Source organism: Miniopterus natalensis, chromosome 5 (genome assembly GCF_054644295.1).
Source record: "Miniopterus natalensis isolate mMinNat1 chromosome 5, mMinNat1.hap1, whole genome shotgun sequence".
In the NCBI taxonomy this organism is placed as follows: domain Eukaryota; kingdom Metazoa; phylum Chordata; class Mammalia; order Chiroptera; family Miniopteridae; genus Miniopterus; species Miniopterus natalensis.
The window spans coordinates 10,509,359-10,530,843 of NC_142085.1; the positions used below are offsets into that span (position 1 = coordinate 10,509,359).

Sequence of the window (21,485 nt, forward strand, 5' to 3'; positions counted from 1 at the left end):
TATGCAGCCTTGAAGGAACTACTTTACATCACGCTCACCTCATTACCAACTGTTTGTCACTTACTATATAATAAAGGCATTGAAGCCATTTGGGGCTGCTCCTCGCCAGAGGACAGTCCTCCTGATCCCATAACTTTGTTTGTCTCTTTCATTCCCACCACTCGAACTCAGGTTTGTTCGTTTCTCAGGCTGGTTCCTGACAATCAGGACCTGTCAATTCTTTTTCCAAAGGTCCCCAAATTGTATCCCTTCCCACTCCCACTTCTGTTTCAGACCTTTAACAACAAGGTTATTTCAGAAGCCCCCTGGCTGGGTTCCCTGACTCTGGATTTCCCCCACTAAACCGTCCTACGCACACACAGCAGCCAAAGCCTTCCTCTGAAATGTCACTTTGCCTATTAAAGTCTCATACCACTTGTCCTGGGCTTGAAAGCCCTTCACCATTGGCCCCCCTCACTGACTTCTCCAGCCTGATTTCCTACTATTTTATCCATGACTTAAATGTGCCACCACATTCCCACTCCCAGGCCTTTGCCCAGGCTGTTCTCTTTCCTTGCAATGCTTCCCAAACCTTGCCCATGCCTTTGTCCCAACTCCTTCAGAAACCTCTCTACTCCTCCTGTCTACAGTATACTCTTCTCCCCTTCTCTCTTCTTGGCCTTTCATTCTGTGCTGCCTTCCATTGTTGTCTAACTGCCTGTGTCAGATTCTCTTTTCTCCAAGTAGAATGTTAAGAGCCCATGTTAAGGCCCATGTCCTAGTTCACTTCAGTTCAGCACTCACACAGGGCCTGTTCTAGGCTATAACCTGAGCGGAGGGAATCTCCAATTGCTGAGCAGAGCCAAGGCACCAACCCACAAACAAGCAATTCTGTTACACAGGGTGCTATTACCTGGGAACCTTGTCAAGGGTTTTTCTAAATCTCAACAGAGAGAAGCCAACACTAAAGAAGTGAGATTTATCCATCATTTCCCCCCTTATTCTCTCCCCCTAACCAGTTCCTCCTCCCATGCCTCCAATCACTACTGTCTTAGTCACCAGACATCTTTGACTCCTCACACTCCCTCAGCTACATCCCCACACACGTTACAGGTTTCCAACCACTTTCACACTCATGATCTTTCTCAGTCTACATTGACCAGGTTCTAGAGCAGAAGCTCTGAGTGACTGACAGAAGGAAGCGGTCAGCTTCAGACCCACTAGGATTTACTGTGTCCCAGGACTCAAGCCTTTCCCCTGCTATCTTCTTCTGAGCCCTTTCTACTACCTGGCAGTCTTTCTGATCTGTTTTACCTGGGAAATGTTTCTTAAGTGGATTCTCATTCCTTTTACCTAGACCATCAAGGTTGTTTTTCCCTTGAACTTTCCAAGTTAATTTTTTGTTTTCCAAGATAGCCTTCATCCTGCAGTGGATGAAGATGTCCATAGCAGAGCTCTGAGCATGTCACACCCTTGCTCAAAAACCTTCAGTGCTTCCCACTGCCCTCACATTAAAGTCCTAGCACTCCAGGCCTTCCTGGCTATGCCAACGTGATCTTTAAAGATTGGTTTTTCTTCTATAAGTAGTCTTGCCTCGGCCAGATTGACATTCCAGGCTCCCAAAACGTGCTCATGTCTTCCCTCCTGAATCTTCTCACTCCTATACCTTGTGCCTGAGATGTTCATTTTCAGGCTCCAATGTCTGAATCCTTAAGGCAATCTCCAAACTCACTTTGTCCCTAAATCTTTTCCTGGCACACCTACCAACCACCAGGCACTGGGGAAGACAGACGTGAGTCACATGCACTGTCCTCAGCCCCAAAGGAACCCATATTCTAGGAGAGACAGACAAACACATGGCTACAGGAGAGTGGAGTGAGGGCTGTAATAAGGAAGCACATGTGCTTCCTGAGCTTGAGCTCTTCCAGAGCTGGCTTTAGGTAGTTAGAGATTTCTCTAGGAGTGGTAACCTGAGCTGACATCTGGAAAATGTTGAAACCAGGCGAGGTTTCTTTGAAGATCTGGAACAAGATAAAGAGATTGGGAAGTCAGAGATTGTTTCTCAAGCTGTCCTAGAGCTGAGTAGGATCTTGAACTTGATTCTGAGGGCAATAGGGATCCGTGAAATGACAGAATCAGATTTGTACATTGGAAGTGTCACTCAGGCTGTGGTATGGAGAGTGACAAGAAGGGCCAGAAAGACGTGGGATTTTTAGGACTCTCCAGAGCACATTTTTTCACGTAAAAATTTAAATTGAAGTATAATATACATCCAGAAAAGTAGAGATACTAAGTGTGACAGTTTAATGATTACAAAATAAACCAACCTGTGTAACCACCATCAAATCAAGAAAAAAATGTTTCTAGCTCCACAGAAGTACCCCCATCAATCAGTGACCTGCCCCACTCCCTAAAGGTAACTAACCACTTCCTGACTTCTACATTCATAGATTAGTTTTCCCTGGTTTTGAAATTTATATAAATGGAGTTGTAAGGTATTTTTATGTCTGGCTTCTTTTGTTTAACATGTTAGTGAGGTATATCCATGTTGTTGTATGTAGCGGCTATTGTTTCATTTTTCAGTGCTGTGTAGTATTCTGTTGCATGAATATACTACAACGTATTTATTCTATTGCTAATGGGCATTTGGGATGTTTCCATATTGTGGCTGTTACAAATAACGAATCTGTTAATATTCTTTTAAAATTTTCATTTATTGGTTGATTTTAGAGAGAGAGGAAGGGAGAGAGAGAAATATTGATTTGTTGTTCCACTTATTTATGCATTCATTGGTTGACTCCTGTATGAGCCCTGACCAGGGACCAAACCTGAAACCTTGGCATATGGGAATGACACTCTTAACAACTGAGCTACCCAGCCAGGGCTAATATTCTTGTATGCATCTTCATGTACATTAATTTTTGGGGGGTATATCTAGAGTTGGAATTGCTGGGTAATAGGTTACGTTTATATTATAATTTAGTAGTTTAACACCAGGTTGTTTTCTAAGGTAGCTGTAGTAATTTACATTCCTACCAGCGGTGTGTGAATTGCTGTTGCTCTGCTTCCTTGCCAACACTTAGTGTTGCCAGTCTTTTTCATTTAAGCAATTCTGGAGCCTGTATAATATCTCAGAAATCACTTGCCTAACCACTAATGATTAATGAAGTTGAATACCTTTTCATATGTGTATTTACCATTTAGATATCCTCTTTTGTGATATCTTTTTGTGTTCAAATCTTCTGCCCATTTTTCTATTTGGCTGTTTATTTGTGGAGTTCTTTATATATCTTGGGCACAAGCTCTTTGTTGGTTTCTTTTACTCTACAGCTTGTCTTTTCATTCTCTTTATTGTGTCTTTTGATGATCAGAGGTTTCTAATTTTAATGTAGTCCAACATGTCAATTTTATCTCTTACAGAACATCTCAATTCTGACTAGCCACATTTCGGGTATTCAATAGTCACTTACACGGTGACAATATTGGACAGAACAGCTTTAAAGTTTTATTGTTTTTCTCATATCGATCTACAATGCACATAGAATTTATTTTGCGATATGATGTGAAGTTGGAGTCAAGTTTCATTTTTTTCCTATACGATATACAGCTGACTCAGCACCATTTATTGAAAGCGTTATCCTTTCCTCACTCCTCTCATACCTCTTCGTCATAAAGCAGGTGTCTATATATGAGTGGTTTTCTGGTTTTGGTTTCTCTGTTCTGTTTCATTGGTTTGCCTTTTTCTGCATCAATATCACATTGCCTTTGTAGCTGTAGCTTTATTAGTCTGAACCCAGCAGCATTTTGCTTGCAGATCTCTTGCAGAAAGCAGTTAAGATCTTTGGCACTAAAGACAGGGCAAGATAAGGAGCCTGGCTTTAAATCCTGACCTCACCACTCTCTACATATGTAATCTCAGCAAGTTAACCTTTCCATAAGCCTCAGCTTGGTTGGTATAAGGATAAACGTGGGCTATTTATGTCATAGTGTTGCCGAGGCGGTTTCACAAATATAAAGTGGCACAGAGTAATGTCTGGCACAGAGTAAGCTCTCAAATATAGTTGAGCCCTGGCAGGTGTGGCTCAGCTGGCTGGAGTCACCCCACACAGCAGGCGGCGGTCCGGGCACAGACCCAGGTTGCCGGTGGGTCGCGGGTTTGATTCCCGGAAGGGCCTGTGCTGAAGGCAACCCATTGATGTTCCTCCCATGGATCTTTCTCTCTCTCTCTTCCTCTCTCTAAAATCAATTTTAAAAAATGGAGCGGGCCGTGTGTAAATCTGAGTTACCTGTTTGCTTGTCTCTGTTTTAGTCAAGGAGCTCCAGAGGTAAGGGCCTGCTTTCCATTTATTATCCCTCCCACACCCACCCCTCAATTCCGATCTCGCTGCCTGGCGGGCAGGAGGGGGCTCAATAAATGCCTGTTGAATGCTCACTTCAGGTACTTACTCTGCGTTAACGCAGGCGAGGGAAGACCCCGGCAAGGACCGAGGAGCTTTGAGGTGGAAGAAGCAGCTGACCACCAGGGGGCGCAAGGATCCGTGCTCTCCAGATCTCGCGAGAGAACCCGCGTGCGCCCCGACTTCCCGCGGTATGTTTTCGGCCGAGCGCGCCGCTGGAACTAGAGCTGCTCTTGGGTTGAGCCTGCGGCACGCTTGTAGCGTGGGAGTCGCTTCCGGGTTGCGCGCCGGAAGCAGGAAGTTGTCGGCTTCTCATTCTCGCCGGGCAGCTGCTGTCCGCGAGGCGGGAGGAGGCCGAGGGGCGCGGGCCCCGCATGTGAGTGACTGGGGCCCGAGGCCGGGAGGGGGAGGTCGCTCCGTGACAGTATCGCCGCCCTGCTCGACTGTGACATCCTCGCGCAGCCTCTCCCCTGCCGCTACAGCCACCTCTTCTTGCCTCTCCGCTGACCCCTTTTTTGAGCCTCTGGAGTTTTGCAGACTGAAAGCGCCGCAGGCAGCTCCCCCGGGCTCGACTCCCTTAAGACATGTCCGCTACTTCCCTTGGTTTTCCCGGGGAGAGCAGGCGGGGTCGCCCCGGCTTGAACTTATTTCCCAGACGTCATCGCTGTGTCCAGAACATGAGGGGTGCTAGCGAAGTTTAGGTGTCACTGCCCTTTGACAGGTGGCGAATTTTTCTGTATATCGAGGTTGGCTCCTCAGCCCCCCTCTGAAACGTCTTTCTAGTTGTTAAAGAGGAAAAGTTTTTTTTGGTAGGTGATAAACATGGCATCTCGGATTTCAGGAAGAAATGTAACTTGGTTCATTGGCCTGAAAAAATGAGCTGTTTGTAATCGCCTTTCGTCTAGGGAAATTCGCCTCCTTCGTGTTCCGTAGTATTTGAAGGCCGGCTTGTAAGCCGCACTTTTTCTGGAATACCACGTAGCGTTTGTATTCGCGAATATGTATCTTCCGTCTTCACCTTAGAGTAGAGACTACTCTGAGGTATTATTATGACTTTATCTGGTTGCTCATTTGGTTGTCCCCATGGTGAAATCTTCCATGACCATCTCTCCCTTAGTGAATTTGAGTTTGAGTTATCACAATTTCCCTCTAAGGAACAACATGCCTTAACCTAAATTCAACTTTAAAATTGCTGGGGCTATAATATCAAATATAAAGTATTACTTTTCCTCCCATCTTCTAAGTTCTCCTAGCTGAGCTAATAATCAGATAAACAGGAGAAAGTAAAAACTTCAATATGTGTGCACAGGGAATTCACACAAGCATGAAACTCCCAAAGACAGTGAGGCACAATTGGTGTATTTCTGGACAAAGGAGGGGGAGAGGAATCTTAGATTTCAAAAGTAAGAATGAGTGATTTGCAGGTAATTGAGGGAAGAGGGCAACGTAAGTGGCAGGTAAATTTTTGCCAAAACAACCCAGAAAATGATGGAGTCTTCCTGAAGCAAGTTTTCCCACCTGAATCTCTTAGGGCAGAAAAGCCTGGGAGGATCAGAGGTGCTTTGAAGTCTTTTCTTGATAACCAACTTAAAATATTCCAAAAGGCAGCTTTAGGGTGGCAAAACTTGGTCTCCTTCACTACATGGAAGCTTTCACGAAAGTTCTCTTAGTCCAACTTGCTTAGCCAGAGGCCCTGTTTGCCCCTTTCTGCTTTGGACCAAAACAGTGTTCAAGACCCAGTTTGAATCCCTGTTCCTCCACAGCTACTTTATAGCACCTGCACACGGAAACCTTCACTATACTAATGTGTTGTGTGTGTTTTTTTAAAGAATAGTTTATTGATTTTTTAGAGAGGAAGGGTGAAGAGAGAAACATCGATGTGAGACTGCAGCATCGGTGGCTGCCTCCTGCAAGCCCCCTACTGGGAATCGAACCAGCAATATTTTGGTGCACAGGACAACACCCAGCCAACTGAGCCACACCAGCCAGGGCTAATGTATTTATTTATTTTTTAAGTAGAAGAATAAGTAAAATGCATAAACCATTAGTTACATTAAATTAGTTTGGGAACAGAATGATCACTTTAGGTCCTTTCTATAAATTTCTTCCACAGACACTGATGAGGGTCCACATCTCTTAGTTGAATTTGCATGTCTGTTAGTTTCTTGTGTTGTTACTGTCTCTATTTATCTCTGCCTTCAGAAAACAATTTAATGTGAGAGGAAGACAAGAAAATAGATGTAATACAAAGTGATAGAGTTGTGTTTAAGGTTTAAAGTTTAGAAGGTTTAAAAATCAGGGTTGGAAGAGAGTTTGATCATTAGAGGAAGCACTGGGGGCTAGGCTTTGTAGGCAGAGGGCATCCTGTGTACAGACGCAAGAAGATTTGCAACGTGATGTCAGTGAAGAATGTGAGGAGGGAATGGGAAATGAGACTAAACAGGGAGGCAGTGACCAGATCATAAAGGGCCATGCTAAGTAACTGGGACTTCTTCTTATAACAGTATTTAATTTGGATATTGGGACAGATGTTTTACATCCATCATTTTTTAATCCCTTAACAACATTGTTGGATAGACAAGCTTATCCCCATTTTATAAATGAAAACTCTGGGGCTTAGAGAGGTTAAATGTTGTCTCCTGGCCACACAGTACATGGAGCATCTAGTATTTCATTCAGCTTTTTCCAACTCCAGCGCCTGTATTCTTAACCACTGTGCTGAACTGTTCCCTACAGGGCATGGGGGAATCTAGGAAGGAGCTTTAAATAGATGAGTAATGTGAGCCAGTTTTGTTTCAGCTAACAAAACTTTTGGGGAGGGTCAAGGATGGATCAGTAAAGAGGTGAGCCAAAAATGTAGAGATTAAATACATCTTTGTGATGGTCCGTGGGAGAGATGTTTCGGGCCTTAACTGCCATTAGTGTAGACCTACAGAGGAGGTGACGAATGTGAGGACTATGCAGGAGGCGGGGTTGAGGATCTGGTGATTGGTTCATTGGTGGGGATGAGAAAGGAGGAGGAGGTTTTAAATGTGGAGACCTGGTGTTTCCATTAATTAAGAAAAGGAATGTAGTAGGAGAAATCAGTTGCAGGGGAAAAATAATAAGTCAGTTATGGACACTTTACATGTAGGGGGCTATAGGAAATTTGGGTCTTGAGTTTGGGAGAGAGTTCTAGGCTGGAGAAGAGATTTGGGACTCACTAATAGCTGGCTGTTAAAGCCATGGAGGGAATGAGAAGGTCAAGGACAACTGCGATGAGCAGCAGCATTCAGGGACGTAGACTCTGGGAAGAGAACCAGAGAATTATGCCAAGGTTTAAGAGCACTCGATGGAGAGATAACGGGTAGCCAACGCAGCTGCTGCGGAGAGGTCAGGTAAGTTGATAACTGAAAAAACGTCCTTTGGACTTGGCATGTAGAAAGCCATTGGTGACCTTAGTGAAAGCGGTACCAGTGGCATGATGGGGGACAGAAATATGATTTCAACAGGTTAATAAGTGAATGGAGACCTGAGAAATAGAAAGATGAAGTGATGGCGTTTTTTTAAAGAAATTATTTATTTATTTTAGGAGCATGCATTGGAATCTAGAGAGGAAGGATTATTATCTCTTAAATAGTAGAAGCTGAAAAAAGTGAGGATAGAACGCAGGTAGAGATAAGTTTAAAAATATGGGGACTCCTGCTTTAAATATGTCAATGTCATAAAAGAAAGAAAAAAAGCCAGAATCTGTTCTAGGTTTAAGCAGATCAAAGAGACACAGCAGCAAACTGATGTGTGACACATTGGTTGGCTCCAAGATTTCTAAAAGGCAGTGTGGCTTCTTGGGAGGGGGTGCAGTTAGGGAAATTTGACTATAGACTGGATTAGGTAATATTAGAGAGTTATTAATTTTAATAGATATGGTAATGATGCCTAATGCTCTATATAATAATGTCCTTATTTTTAGGACATGCGTGCTGAAACATTTAGAAGTGATCTTGTGATGTGTCGCAACTGACTTTCAAATGTTCTGGTAAAAACAGAGACAGACAGAAAGCAAATACGGCCAAGTGTTAACAATCGGTGGATCTCAGGATGTACAGATGTTCATTGTAGTCATTCACTTTCTGGAGGCTTGAAACATTCAGCGTAAAAAGTTGGGGGGAGAATTTTGGAGGAGGCATAGTCTCGGAGAGTGAAGCCAGTACCAGACTCTGCGAATCTCATTGGACAGAGGTGGCCAGAGAGGGACCCTTAGATTCAAGCGATAAGAATGTGAAAAAGTAGATTCCTTCAGTTGTAAATGCTAAGTACTTATTGCAGTTTTAAATTGCTACTCTTTTAAGTTATGTTTTATCAATTATTTTTTCTTTAAATATGTTTGTTCTTTCTGAGTGGTTTTTGTTACAATCCAAAGATGACATTTTCCCCCTGTAGCATAACATATCTTTAACCGACGTGAATCACTGGACAAAATATAATGGAATATATTCATAACACCAAAGAATGGATTAGTATACTACATAGCTAGCATAATAGTAAAGAACCTAGTAGGGAAAAAACGAAGTTTAATATTACTTTGGATATTGCTCCCATTGTTGAAGATTGGGACATATTTAGATGGGCTTTTGAAATTTTATTTCTCAACTATAGCATTTCCCCTTTTGTGTGTTAACTAGATGAATCAGTATTGCCTCTTAGGATTGCCTACCTGGCTTATCTGTTTAGTTTGGCAAGTGACAACCTCCAGGCTGATGCCACGTCAGTATTTAGGATATAGTTGTATCATTAGAGGAATTAATTCTATATTAAACAGGGCAAGTCTGACATCTTAACTGTTTTCTGTTTTAAACAAACAGATTTATTGGTAAGTTCCATCAGAGTCATTCTGTTATGCCTCTGTCCTGTTTTTTCCTAGACTGAGACCCAGAAGGAATTGTGGAGAACCTTTCACCAGAGCTGTCAGTTTCTTCCTCCTATTCTTGGAGTTCTCCTTCAGAAGTGGACAGCCCTTGGCTAACCTCCCCCAGGCTTCTCTTGAAAGCAGGATTTCGCAACCTCAGCACTCTTTTAACATTGCTTGAGCAGGGCAATTCCTTGTTGTGGGGTCTGTCCTGTGCATTGTAGGATGTTTAGTCTATACCCACTAGATGCTAGTAGTATCCCCTCAGTTTTGACAATGAAAAATATCCTCAGATATCACCAAATGTGCCCTGAGGAGCAGAATCAACCCTAGTTGAGAGCTATTTTAAAGCAGTGTCTTCTAGTTGAGGGTGTGCCTCTGGTCAGCAGGGAAGAGGTTTGAAAACTTCTGCTCCTGGGACCCTGTCTCAGAGGTTCTGACAATTCAGCATATCCATGGTGTGCATGCATGATACTTTGATTTTTGTAATGCTGCTAGTGATCCTGCCTGTGTCCTTGCAGGTATAAGGCATTGTTAAGAGTCAAAGTCACTCTTTGGAACTTCCCTCTGCGGCAAAGCTCGTTTCTGCCAGAGTCGGACCTTCTTTCTGGAGGTAAAGGGATTGCCGTCAGGCTTCAGCTGATTTCACTCAGTTCCCTCATACTTGATGCTTAGCCATGACTTTGTGTTTGATTTTTTTTGAAGGGATATGATTTTATTTTTGTACAAACCCTTGTGTCTGAAGGCTGACTTTCACTAGATCACAGGGAGGGGGCTGCTCTGGTGGTATGAAACCCTGACCTAAAGGGACAAGATTTTTGTTATTTAACATCGTATCCACTAGATGCCAGTAGTACCCCTCAAGTGTGACAATCAAAAATGCCTCCAGACTTTCCAAAAGTTCCCCTGGGAGCAGAATTGCACCTAGTTGAGACACTGACCCAACGGAAGGCAATAGGAAGACTTACTATATCAAGATCCCCAAGTCTCTTAGACATTCCACTAAATTGCGAGTAACTACCATTCCAGTAACTCGGGAACTGCTAGAATATCAGGGAAGAAGGATGTACAGCTGGCAGAAGTATTTTCAGGATCTTAATATCATTGTATACTTGATTTAAACAAAAAGAAACTGTTGCTTTTGCAATTTAAACTGGGAGTTTAATGGTACTTTTATGGGTATCAAAAGTGGGCAGAGGTTTACAAAAGTTGTAAAACAGTCATCAAAAATGATGATAGTTGGTCCTGCCTTCAGCCTCACCGCACTCTGTCCCCTTCATGGTTCTCCTAAGGGTACACCAATATGATGCTCTCTTATGCCTGGGGGATGCCTACATGTGCCCCACCTCCCAACACTTTAAAAAGTTTTACTGGATTTTTTTCTGTAATTCCCTCTGCTCTCTTTTCTGGTCCTCTTCTGGGCTTTAATGGATTTCGACTAGGTACTGTTGAATAATTTATTGTAGTGTGCTTAAATGAACATTCTTGCTTGCTTGCTTGCTTGCTTAGAATATCTGTGTTAATTAAATAGGAAAAAATCTATCTCTGGGATCACTAGTCACTAAACCAAGATGTGAAAAATACTATAATACATTATTGCTCTATTTTTCCAGGAATCATTGTAGTTGATCACTTTCCAGTTCTCAGCCACTCAGTTGTGATAATCAAGGGACACGGTGTTGTGGTTTTGGAGCTGCCAGGTCAGAATAGGAGAATACTTGCTAAGGGAGGCAGCATGTATAAAGGTTAAAAGCACCAATCCTGAGGTCACACTTGGGTTCACATCCTGGCAAGTAATGAAACCTCTCGGAGCCTTAGTTTCAACATCTGTGAGATGGGATTAATCACACCTTGCTTATGAGATTGCTGTGATGAGTCACTGAGATAATGTTCCTAGAGTGCTTAGCACAGTGCCTGGCACATAGGGTGGCAAAACTGGAAATGGTAATACACGAATGCAATTGGACATAAATCTTTAGTTTCTGATGAATTGAATTTGTCCTACTTCCTGAAGTGTTCATACACTCTTAAAATTTTATAGCTAGAGGAAACTTTAAAAACCTTCTGGTTCAACCCTCTTCTTTTTTGGTTGAGGAAATAAGCCAAATAACTTAGCAGACTCATGACAATGTAGTATAATAAATGCCAAAACGGGTAAGTTCAAATTCTAGAAATATAAATTTTAAAAACATCTTTATTGAGGTGTAATTTATATACCGTAAAATTCACCTACTTAAAATGCACAATTTATTGGTTTTCAGTATATCACAAAGTTGTGCAACCATTACAACAATTTAAGTTTAGAACATTTCTATCACTCTAGAAAGAAACCCTGTATCTGCTAACAGTCATTTCCCATTCCTCCCACCCCCTCTTCTAGACAACCACTAATTAACCTATTTTTTGTCTCTATAGATTTGCTTATTTTTCACTTTTCATATAAATACAGTCATATAATATGTGGTCTTTTATGATGGCTTCTTTCACTTAACATAATGTCAAGATTTATCTATGCTGTAGCATGTGTCAGGACTTCACTCCTTTTTACTATTCAACACTGTTTCATTGTGTGGATATACCACACTTTATCCATTCATTCAGCAGTTCATAGACATTTGGATTGCTTCCATTTTTTATCTGCTTGAACATTCATGTGTAAGTTTTTGTGTGAATATATTTTAAATCCTCTTGGGGTCATATTTAAAAGTGAAATTGCTGAGTCATTTGGTAACTCTGTATTTAAATTTTTGAGGAGCTGCCAAACTGTTCTTGAGAGCATCTGGACCATTTTACATTCCCAGCTGTATATAAGGGTTCCAGTTGCTCAACATCTTTGCCAACACTTGTTATTATCTGACTTTTTAATGTAGTCATCCCAATAGATGGGGACTGGTATCTTATTGTGGTTTTGGTTTGTATTTCCCTGATGGCTAATGATGCTGAACGTCTTTCATGAGTTTATTGACCATTTTTATATCTTTGGAGAAATGGCTGTTCAAATCCTTTGTTCATTTTCTAATTGGGTTATTTGTCTTTTTATTGTAAGAATTCTTTATGTACCTGAATATAGTCCTTTATCAGATAAATGATTTGCAAATGTTTTTCCCCATTCTGTGGGTTGTTGTTTCACTTTTTTGATAGTATCATTTGCGGCACAAAAATTGTTAATTTTTTTTTTTTAATATGTCTTCATTGATTTCAGAGAGAGGAAGGGAGAGGGAGAGAGAGAGATAGAAACATCAATGATGAGTCATTGATCAGCTGCCTCCTGCACAACCCCCACTGGAGATTGAGCCCACAGCCTGGGCACGTGCCCTGACGGAGAATCAAACTGCAATCTCCTGGATCATAGGTCAATACTCAACTGCTGAGCCACACCAGCCACGCAAAAAAATTGTTAATTTTGACATAGTCAATTTATCTTTCTTTTGCTGCTCGTGCTTTTGATGCCATATCTAAGAAACCATTATTTAATCCAGTGTCAAGAATATTTTCCTCTGTTTTCTTCTAAGGATATTATAGTTAAATTTAGGCCTTTGATCCATTTTGAGTAAATTTTTGTGTAAGGTAGAAGGAAGGGTCCAACTTTATTCTTTTGCATGTTGATATCCAGTTGTCCCAGCACCGTTTGTTGAAAATACACATTTTAAAAAATATATATGTTTTTGTTGATTTTAGAGAGAGAGGGGGGGAGAGAGAGAGAGAAACATCAGTGCGAAAGAGAAGCATTTATCAGTTGCCTTCCATATGCACTTGGACCAGGGACTGAACCCCCAACCTGAGCATGTGCCATGACTGGGAATCAAACCAACGACCTTTCAGTGCACAAATGACACTCAACCTCCAGGGCAAAAATACACATTTTTAAATTGAGTTTACACCATGCTTTTATCTAAACCTTGAAATTGTGGTCTATATGGCCTTAAAAAAACACACTTTGAGCAAGAGCAGAGAGTTTGGGGAAAGAATGTATGCCCTTTAGTATGTGGGGTTCCTCCTTCCCTCTCCTAGTTCCTCAAAGTCTAGATGACTTGGCATTAGACGTCTGAGTCTGATTTAATTGATCTGGATTGGGGCCCTGGTACAAACATTCATTAAAAGCTCTCTAGGTGACTCTGATGTGCAGGCCTGTGTCAGACTAGTGAGCTAGTTTTATAGCCACAAAAGGAACCAAACAGGAGTCATTAGGAGGTGCTTCTGAAAGAGAGATATACTGAGATGCTTTGGCTTGTGGCATTTCAGGCCTCCTTGTCTCTGCTGGACCTATACGACTGTTGTCCTCTGCTCTACAGGTGGCTTCACCTTGTTACTGAACAATAGAGTTGTACCCTGTCAGTGGCTTTTGGGATTAGAAGCACTTTGGAGATGGAGTATGTGAAATAAGAGGACGTTCTGCAAAAGGTCCTTTTTTCAAAAAAAAAAGAAAGAACATCAATCCCAAGCACTGGTTTTCCTTTTATAAATGAAGAAAAAAGTATTAATGTTCTGTAACAAAAGCACTTTTTTAAAAGAACAAATTTTTTGTTGTTGTTAATCCTCACCTGAGGATATTTTTTCCATTGCTTTGCTTTTCAGAGAGAGTGGGGGAGGGGGCCTTCGATGTGAGAGAGACATGAACTGGTTGAATCCCTCACGCCTCCCCCCATAGAAGGTGGGGAGAAAACCCTCAATCCTCTGTGCTTGGCCTAATGCTCTAACCACTAAGCCACACCAGTCAGAGCTGAAAGAACTAATTTTATTTTACAAATGATACAGAGAGAATTCTACTTGCCATTTTACCTTTGATTCTATCAATAGCCACCGTGAAACAATTTGTCTTTAAAATAACTATGAGAACAAATTGGATCTTGAAATTGGTTATAGATCTTAGGTCTTTTAAGTATGTAAAATACAAATGAAATGGCCTTCATTGTCTAACATTGTATTTGCTGAAAGGCATGAGAACTGCAGCCTGCAAGGTCTGAAGAGCTCCCATGCCATGGTTTTTGTGTTGCCTAAAATCCTTGCTCTGCCAGGAACAAAGCGAGTCAGCATGTTCTTGTCAGTAAATCTTGCCTTCAGTGATCCGTTCTTCATCTTGTGTTTCTAAAAGGTCTGATAAGGAGAACATTTTGAGAGGGTTAGTGGCAGGCCAGCCAAAGAGTGAAAGAGCCCAGCGGGCATGGCTCAGCAGCTGAGCTTCGGCCTAGGATCCAGGCGATCAGGGTTCCATTCCTGGTCAGGGCACATGCTCGGGTTGTGGGCTCGATCCCCTCGATCCCCAGTCGGGGGCGTGCAGGAGGCAGCCGATCAATGAGTCTTATCATTGATGTTTCTATCTGTCTCTCCCTCTCCTTTCCTCTCTCTGAAATCAATAAAGATATATTTTAAAAAAAAAAGAGTGAAAGAGACAGAATTGTTAGTCTGTTTTTGCCTGAGGGCCAGCTAACAAAAGACCATCCATATTACTTCCGTTGCCTATTGGAACTTCAGAGTAGTTTCTAGGTGGCTGCACCTATTATTTTTACCAGGCAACCCTGACAGTCCAGGAGCCTCTGCTTGTTGCTTTCGGATTACTGCCACAGCCAGTCTACAGCAGTGAACTCTTCTTTATGTGGACTCTGCCACTATCCCAGAGCTGGCCCGCTTCACCCTCTCCCACCCCTCTCTCCATAGTTAATGTAAATTTCTGTCAGACCACCTCTGTCTTCTTCCTTTCCCCTGCTTGATGGATGAAAACAAATGCTTGCAAAACCCTAGGACAGTGGGCGTGTTGTCCCTTCTACCTCACCTTGCTGCTGGGAGTTTAAATGCCATGCCCCAAGACCGTCTTTTTGGCTGGCATTTTTGTCTCAATAAAACTTACTTCCAAAAAGACTTTTAGCCTTGCAAGTTAAATATTTTTGTTTCACAGGTCTGACTGGTATAAATGGAAAGAGATAATTGACCAACAACATTCTCCATATTCCATTTCTTTTTATTTTAGTAAATTACCAGTAGCAGATCTTTGGTGATAGGTTTCAGAAATCATTTTGGATGGCACTGGTGTTCAAAGTCCCATGAGGAATTTATTGTGCTCTAGACCAGTGCCCCTCAAAGTGTTTGGGACCTTGTGCTTGACTGTAAACTGTTTGTTACTAACCTACACTGGCCACACTTGAAAACTTTGTGTAACAGCTTGACATTGTCTCACATAATCATTGTGTTTTACAAAAGTATTGCCCTGCAGTGGATGGGGGAAAGCACAAAACTGGTTCTTCCCCACAGACGGCCAAGAAGCACTGTTCTAAAGCAACTAGCTTTGAGGAGGGAGAACTTTAAAGAAACCGTCTTTCTTTTTACATTTCTTTCTCTCAGGGATTTTGCATTGGAAGACATGGATCTAGCTGCCAATGAGATCAGCATTTATGACAAACTTGCAGAGACTGTTGATTTGGTGAGACAGACGGGCCATCAGTGTGGCATGTCAGAGAAGGCAATTGAAAAATTTATCAGACAGCTCCTGGAAAAGAATGAACCCCAGAGGGGGCCACCCCAGTATCCTCTCCTTCTAGTTCTGTATAAGGTAAAAATGTCTTCTGACCTGGCAAAACTTAGACGGAGCACAAATTCTTCAGCTTGCCCCCCAAATACTTCTATGACTGATTCCACCATTGAACCTTGGTTTTTCTATGAATAAGTTGGCCTGCAGTCTTGTTACCATGTGTTCCTAGGAAATTTGACTATTTTGTTAACTGTCCTAGGTAAAAGCTGTGTATTTATATTTAAACTGTATTTGTGTGTTTTTTTAATGGTGGACGTACCCACCCACGCACCCCCACCCACCCCTGGTATTGCAGTACTCATGGTTCTCAAACGTCAAATGCTTTCAGAAGTGAATATAAATGGCTTGTTGATGAAAATGGATTCGTTCTTAAAGCACATTGGAAATTGTAGACGAGGCCTGTTATTTTCTTGGCATTAAAGTATTTTGTTTGCTGGGACAATTACTAATTATTTTTTCGTCTTTCCTTGTAGGTCCTCGCAGCCCTGGGATTAATCTTGCTCACTGCCTACTTTGTGATTCAACCTTTCAGCCCATTACAGCCTGAACCAGTGCTTTCTGGAGCTCACACCTGGCGCTCACTCATCCATCACATCCGGCTGATGTCCTTGCCCATTACCAAGAAGTATATGCCAGAAAATAAGGGAGTTCCTCTGCATGGGGGTGATGAAGACAGATCCTTTCCAGGTAGATGCTGCATTTACTACTTGTGAGATACAGGCTTCTTGACAATATATGATGGGAAAGGAAATAACATTTATTGACATCTAATGAGATACTTTTCCTATGTTGTCTCATTTAATTCAACCCCCAGTAAAACTCTCTGGGATAGGTTTTATTTTCCCCATTTTGCAGATTGAGAAACTAAGGCTTAGAGAGGTTAAAAAACTTTCCCAAAAAACACATCTGATGGAGCCAAATTCAAACCCTAATTCCAAAACACATGTCATGTTTTTATTCATAGTAAGGATTTGAATGTATCTTTTCTACCTTTTTCTCTCCTGTGATCCCAATCCATAAGAGATATTTTAAGAAATAGCTATTGATTTATTGAAAGCATCACTTCAGCTTGCTTTTAACCAGGTCCTCTAACAGTCCTCAGCCTGTTGAGCTAGGTTTTTGTCTAAGTATCTCTCGCTCTTTCAATTGGGTCTTTTCTCTCTGTCTCACGGTGCACTTATTTAGTGCTACTAAGTACAGTTTTGCCAAATATTGAATTTAAGAAACATTTAAACTTGGTAACAGTGCATTAGTGGCAGCATAGGAATTCCTAGTCTAATAGACCGTTTGAGGAGTTTCCTTTGAGAATAGTGAAACGTGGTGAGACTTGCAATTTACTTTTTGAGAAAGACTAGGAGGATATTATTTGGGGATTTTTACTTTTTTTGGTGGTGTTAATTTTATTTGCCCATAGGAAGGAATGTGTAAATTAATATCACAAATGGATTATAGAACTTGTGTAACCATGTTCTGAAACCTTCAGAATGCAGCATAACTGTTTAGGAAGTATGTTTTCTCTTCAGTATTGTCTTCAGAAAAAATTTATTAGTTGAATCTAAGCTTTATGATCATAATGCCAGTCCTTTTTTTTTTTTAATCCTCAGCCAAGGATATGTTTTTTTAATCGATTTGAGAGAGAGAGGAAGGGGAAAAGAGAGAGAGAGAGAGAAACATTGATCAGTTGCCTCCCATACACACCCCAAGCAGGGATCGAACCTGCAACCTGTTTATGTGCCCTGACCTGGAATTGAACTCACAGCCCTTTGGTGCACACAACGACTCTCTGGCCAGCTGAGCCACACCAGCCAGGGCAATAATCATAATGCCAGCCTTTAAGCAAAGACCTAATCGGTCATAAAAATCATCACTCGGCTTAGATCTCCTTTGAAAACTTTTGTTACACACTTGAGAAAATCATGGAGAGATTTCCAAAATTATATCAAAATCAGAGGAAGAGAATGTCATAAATCAAAAACCCAGCCTCGTGTGCGTGTGTGTATGTGTTTGTGTGTATGTGTTTTAAATTAGCTCATATGCTTAGAGTTTTAAATTCCAAATATAACTTTCTATATTTTATTAGGAAGGTTGTTTTTGAAAAGTCATCAACAAAGCTAAAAAAAATGAAGTTTCTAACTCTTATCAGGAAGATCCAGAGAAACTCGTCCGTCAGGCCAGGCTGTGCTGTTCCTCAGACACCCTGCTCCTTTGCTGTCTTCCCCTCACCGCCTCCTGAAAGGCATCCTCTGCTCGGTGGCATGAGATGAAGTCAGTGGTTTTTAGGACCAGAGTGATGGCAGTTTCTTTCTTTCTTTCTGTCCTGTAAAGTAAATCAACATAGACTGTTGAGTTAGGAAATAATAGTCAATGGACAGTGATTGCTCATTTTCTAAATTGGAGTTTAAAAATTCAAAAAAATTTTAGCGTCTTGTCAACAAGCCTGATTTTTTGGTCCGCTCCAAATAAATATTTTGCCCTGCAGATGGAAATAAAATGAGTCCTTGGAGCTCAGTTGTAAAAAGAGATCATTGGAAGGGTGTGGTTTTAGCTCTTAAATGTTGTTGATTCTGTTCAAGGGCTGCTTTTGCTTGTAATGTGGATATTGATGCACCATAGTTTCCTATGTGTGATGATTCTGGGAAGCTGTAGACATGTAAAGCTAACAGCGTTTGCATAGCATTTGGAAGAAAACTTAATGGTATGATGTAAGGGATACATAGAAATATATTGGGGAGAATTAATGTAAGCAGGATAGAAAAGTAAAAAAGTTAAATTGTCGTTCATAATGTCATGGTACCAAAAAATAATGGCCTTTCAGTTTGGATTACTTAGCAGTGTCTTTAAAGCAAATGTAGAGGGAGGATGCTGTGGAAAGCCCAGGAGTGTATAGTTTCCTTAAGGGCTGGCCTGTCTAGCTCCCCCAGGGTCATCTGATGTCCCCTGTGGATGATGGAGGACAGCAGGAGCTGTGGGATGTACCAGAGGCACCACCAGCAGAGGTAGTAGGTTTCCTCCTGACCACTGGTAGTTTTTCCCTTTGACTCCACCCAGGGAACAGAAGGCATCAGAAATGAGGTTCTTTTTCTAGGTTTCAGCCTTGGGCAGGAAACCCTGTGCCTAAATCCTTTAAGCAGCAGGAAGTGACTCTGTAGTGAGCCATGTCAGCATCCCTTGTTGCAGCAGGAAATAAACAAGCTGACACTTAGTGCCTACCAGATGCCAGACCCTGTTCAAAGGGCTTTCCATATATTAGCTCATGTTTACAATATCTCTATGAAGTAGGTTGTGGTTTTATGCCTATTTCGCAGATGAAGACCCAGAGGTACAGTGAGATTAGGTCACTTGCTCAATGTCCTAAGGCTGGTTAAGTAATGGAACCACGATTTGAATGCAGGCAGCCACCGTCAGAGTTTGAGCCCTTGCCCTCTGACATGAGGAGCTTGCAGCTACACAGTACCTGAGAGTAAGAGCTCAGTTTGATTTGGGAGCTCTACACTCTCCCCCCGCTCCCCACCCTCAGGTCACCAGATGCTTTCTTTCTCAGCTCCCTAGTCCCTGAAGAAGAGGTTCTTTCCCACCGGTACTAGCCAAAGATAAGCAGTCCTCCAAGCTATTGGTCCTTTAGAATTTTCCTGAACTAGTCTTGTCCTAGGCATTCAGCCCAGCTCATCATAGGTAGTGTGTGACTTATTGTTTGACCTAATCTTTTCACTTACCCACAGTTTTCCCTTCACATCCTTAGTGCCCTCCCCCCCTTATACCTTTATGTCCGCTTTGACCCTGCCAGCAGCCATCCTCTTGGCTTTCACCCTTCCATGGAATCACTGAGTCCTAGAGCTAAAAAGGGACTTTTTAGGAACCAACCTAGTACATCTTCCCATCTTATAGAGAACATTGAGGCCAGAAGTTACGTGCTTAACCAGCTAAAAGTGGCAAACTTAGCACTTGAACCATAGTTTCTTGACTCCACTGTAGCATTCTTTTCCTCACAGCACACTTACTGCCGCTGTCTCCGCCCAGCAACACCAGATTCCAGCATGTCAGGCTCGGTTATTTTGTTTATTTTGTGCACTTACGATTTTTAACTATAGCTCCCATTTATACTGAGGAGGCCTGGGGTCGTTCTTACGTACAAGGAGAAGCAGCCTCTCTGTGTCTGTGCCACACGGCTGGAACTCTGTGCATCCAGGGACTCGCAAGGGAAACTTGAAACATCCAGGAGCACAGGAATAGCAGATCCTGCATTGACTTAGAACTGAGACCTAATCACACTTGGAGCCCAGGCCAGTGCCCATAGATGAAATGCTTGGGCCTCAGGCAATGCCTTACTCTTTTATTTTCAAATAAAAGAACGTGGCATTTCTTGAGGTGATGCCACTCTGTCGAGCATTACTGTATGTCAGGCACTGTGCCGTGTATTTTCTGTCTTCACAACAGTCACATAGGGTAGTTATCATTTCTATGTTCGTTTCAGCGATGAGGAAACTGATGTGCCAATGGGATTGAGTAACTCACTTAAAGTCTCACATGTAGAGACATTTTTATACAAGGAGAATTCATGAAAGTAGATGAGCTCTGTGGTTTAGAATGGCTCACATGTGTTGCTTTCGGAAGGCAAGGCTATCGGCAAGATGATTTCTTGGGTTCCTTCCATCCCTACCATGATGAAAATGGCTCTGGGTGTGCTGCCCCTCATGCAAGGGACCTGGCCAAGGGCGCCTCCACCACCAGGACTTCATCCCCGCCTCATGCCCAGGATTCTAGAAGAGGTGCTAAGGAAAACAAGCTGCTGGAGAGGAGCCTAATTAAATACTGAGCACGCCCAGTGAAAGTCACAGAAACTTTGTCGTGGGCTTTGCAGGCTTTTCTTGGCTACATTTGTAATATAAGAAATCTAGAAGTTATATTTATTTAATCTTTATTTTGAGGTTTTTTCAAATTCAGACTGCTCATTTGATTTTTCTCCCCATGGACTTAATCCTATTGTGAAAGCTTCTGAGAAGTCATAGTTTCATTCATTCATTCATTCATTCATTCATTCAATGAATGTGTATTGAGATCCCACTGTGTGCCAGGCACTGTTCTCAGCAGAGCATGAACAAAACAGACAGTCCCCCTGCTCTTGTAGAGCTAGTCTTGGCTCTGTGCCTGTCTTCCCTGTCCTTTTTACCCAGAGAGAGTTTTTGTCCTGGAAAGAAATCTTTTTTTTTTTTCCTTCCACTTTTCTCCAGGTTAATAATCAGTGTAAAAGGACTCTCTCTGCTCAGAATTCCAGGGCATGTTATGGTTGCCCATGTTATGGTTGCCAGCCTAAGTGCATTTATTTTATAAACAGCTCTCAGGCACTAGGAAACCTGACCGGCCTTGGCCACTACTTTTCTGCAGATTGCCCAACTTGCAGAGAAGGCTGGGAGGTTACTGTTTCTGCCTCTCTTAACTTTTAGGCCATATTTTATCTCAGAGACTGTTTTGATATGTTAGACTGAAATGATTCCAACTCATGGTGTGAATTTGGAATACAGGTCATGTGTTTTATTGAACTCTTATGTGGACACTTCACTCATCTGTCAACCTTTTTTAAAAATATAAAATAGTATATGGAGGATGTATCTGGAGTAAAGAAGCCTTGGAAAGTAAAAGGCAGTTGCTATCCAGCTTCCACTGGCCTTGAAGAGCGGGTAGAAACGGGAGGGCTGGCGAGAAG

The 21,485-nt window shown here is 42.0% G+C and overlaps 1 protein-coding gene across 2 annotated transcripts in view; it reads left to right on the plus strand.

Moving 5' to 3' along the window:
* The first annotated feature begins 5,334 nt into the window (after positions 1-5,334).
* The window catches only part of C5H6orf89 (chromosome 5 C6orf89 homolog), a 31,103-nt gene continuing 14,952 nt past the window's right edge, over positions 5,335-21,485 (plus strand). Inside the window, exons 1-4 of one of the 2 annotated variants that reach the window (XM_016223737.2) lie at positions 5,335-5,417; positions 9,783-9,874; positions 15,598-15,805; positions 16,258-16,471. In XM_016223737.2, coding sequence (XP_016079223.1) covers positions 15,617-15,805; positions 16,258-16,471 — 403 coding nt within the window. In that variant the 5' untranslated portion in view covers positions 5,335-5,417; positions 9,783-9,874; positions 15,598-15,616. Of the gene's footprint in view, positions 5,418-8,251; positions 9,875-15,597; positions 15,806-16,257; positions 16,472-21,485 lie in introns of those variants that run through there. The other variant, XM_016223736.2, reaches the window with a different exon arrangement.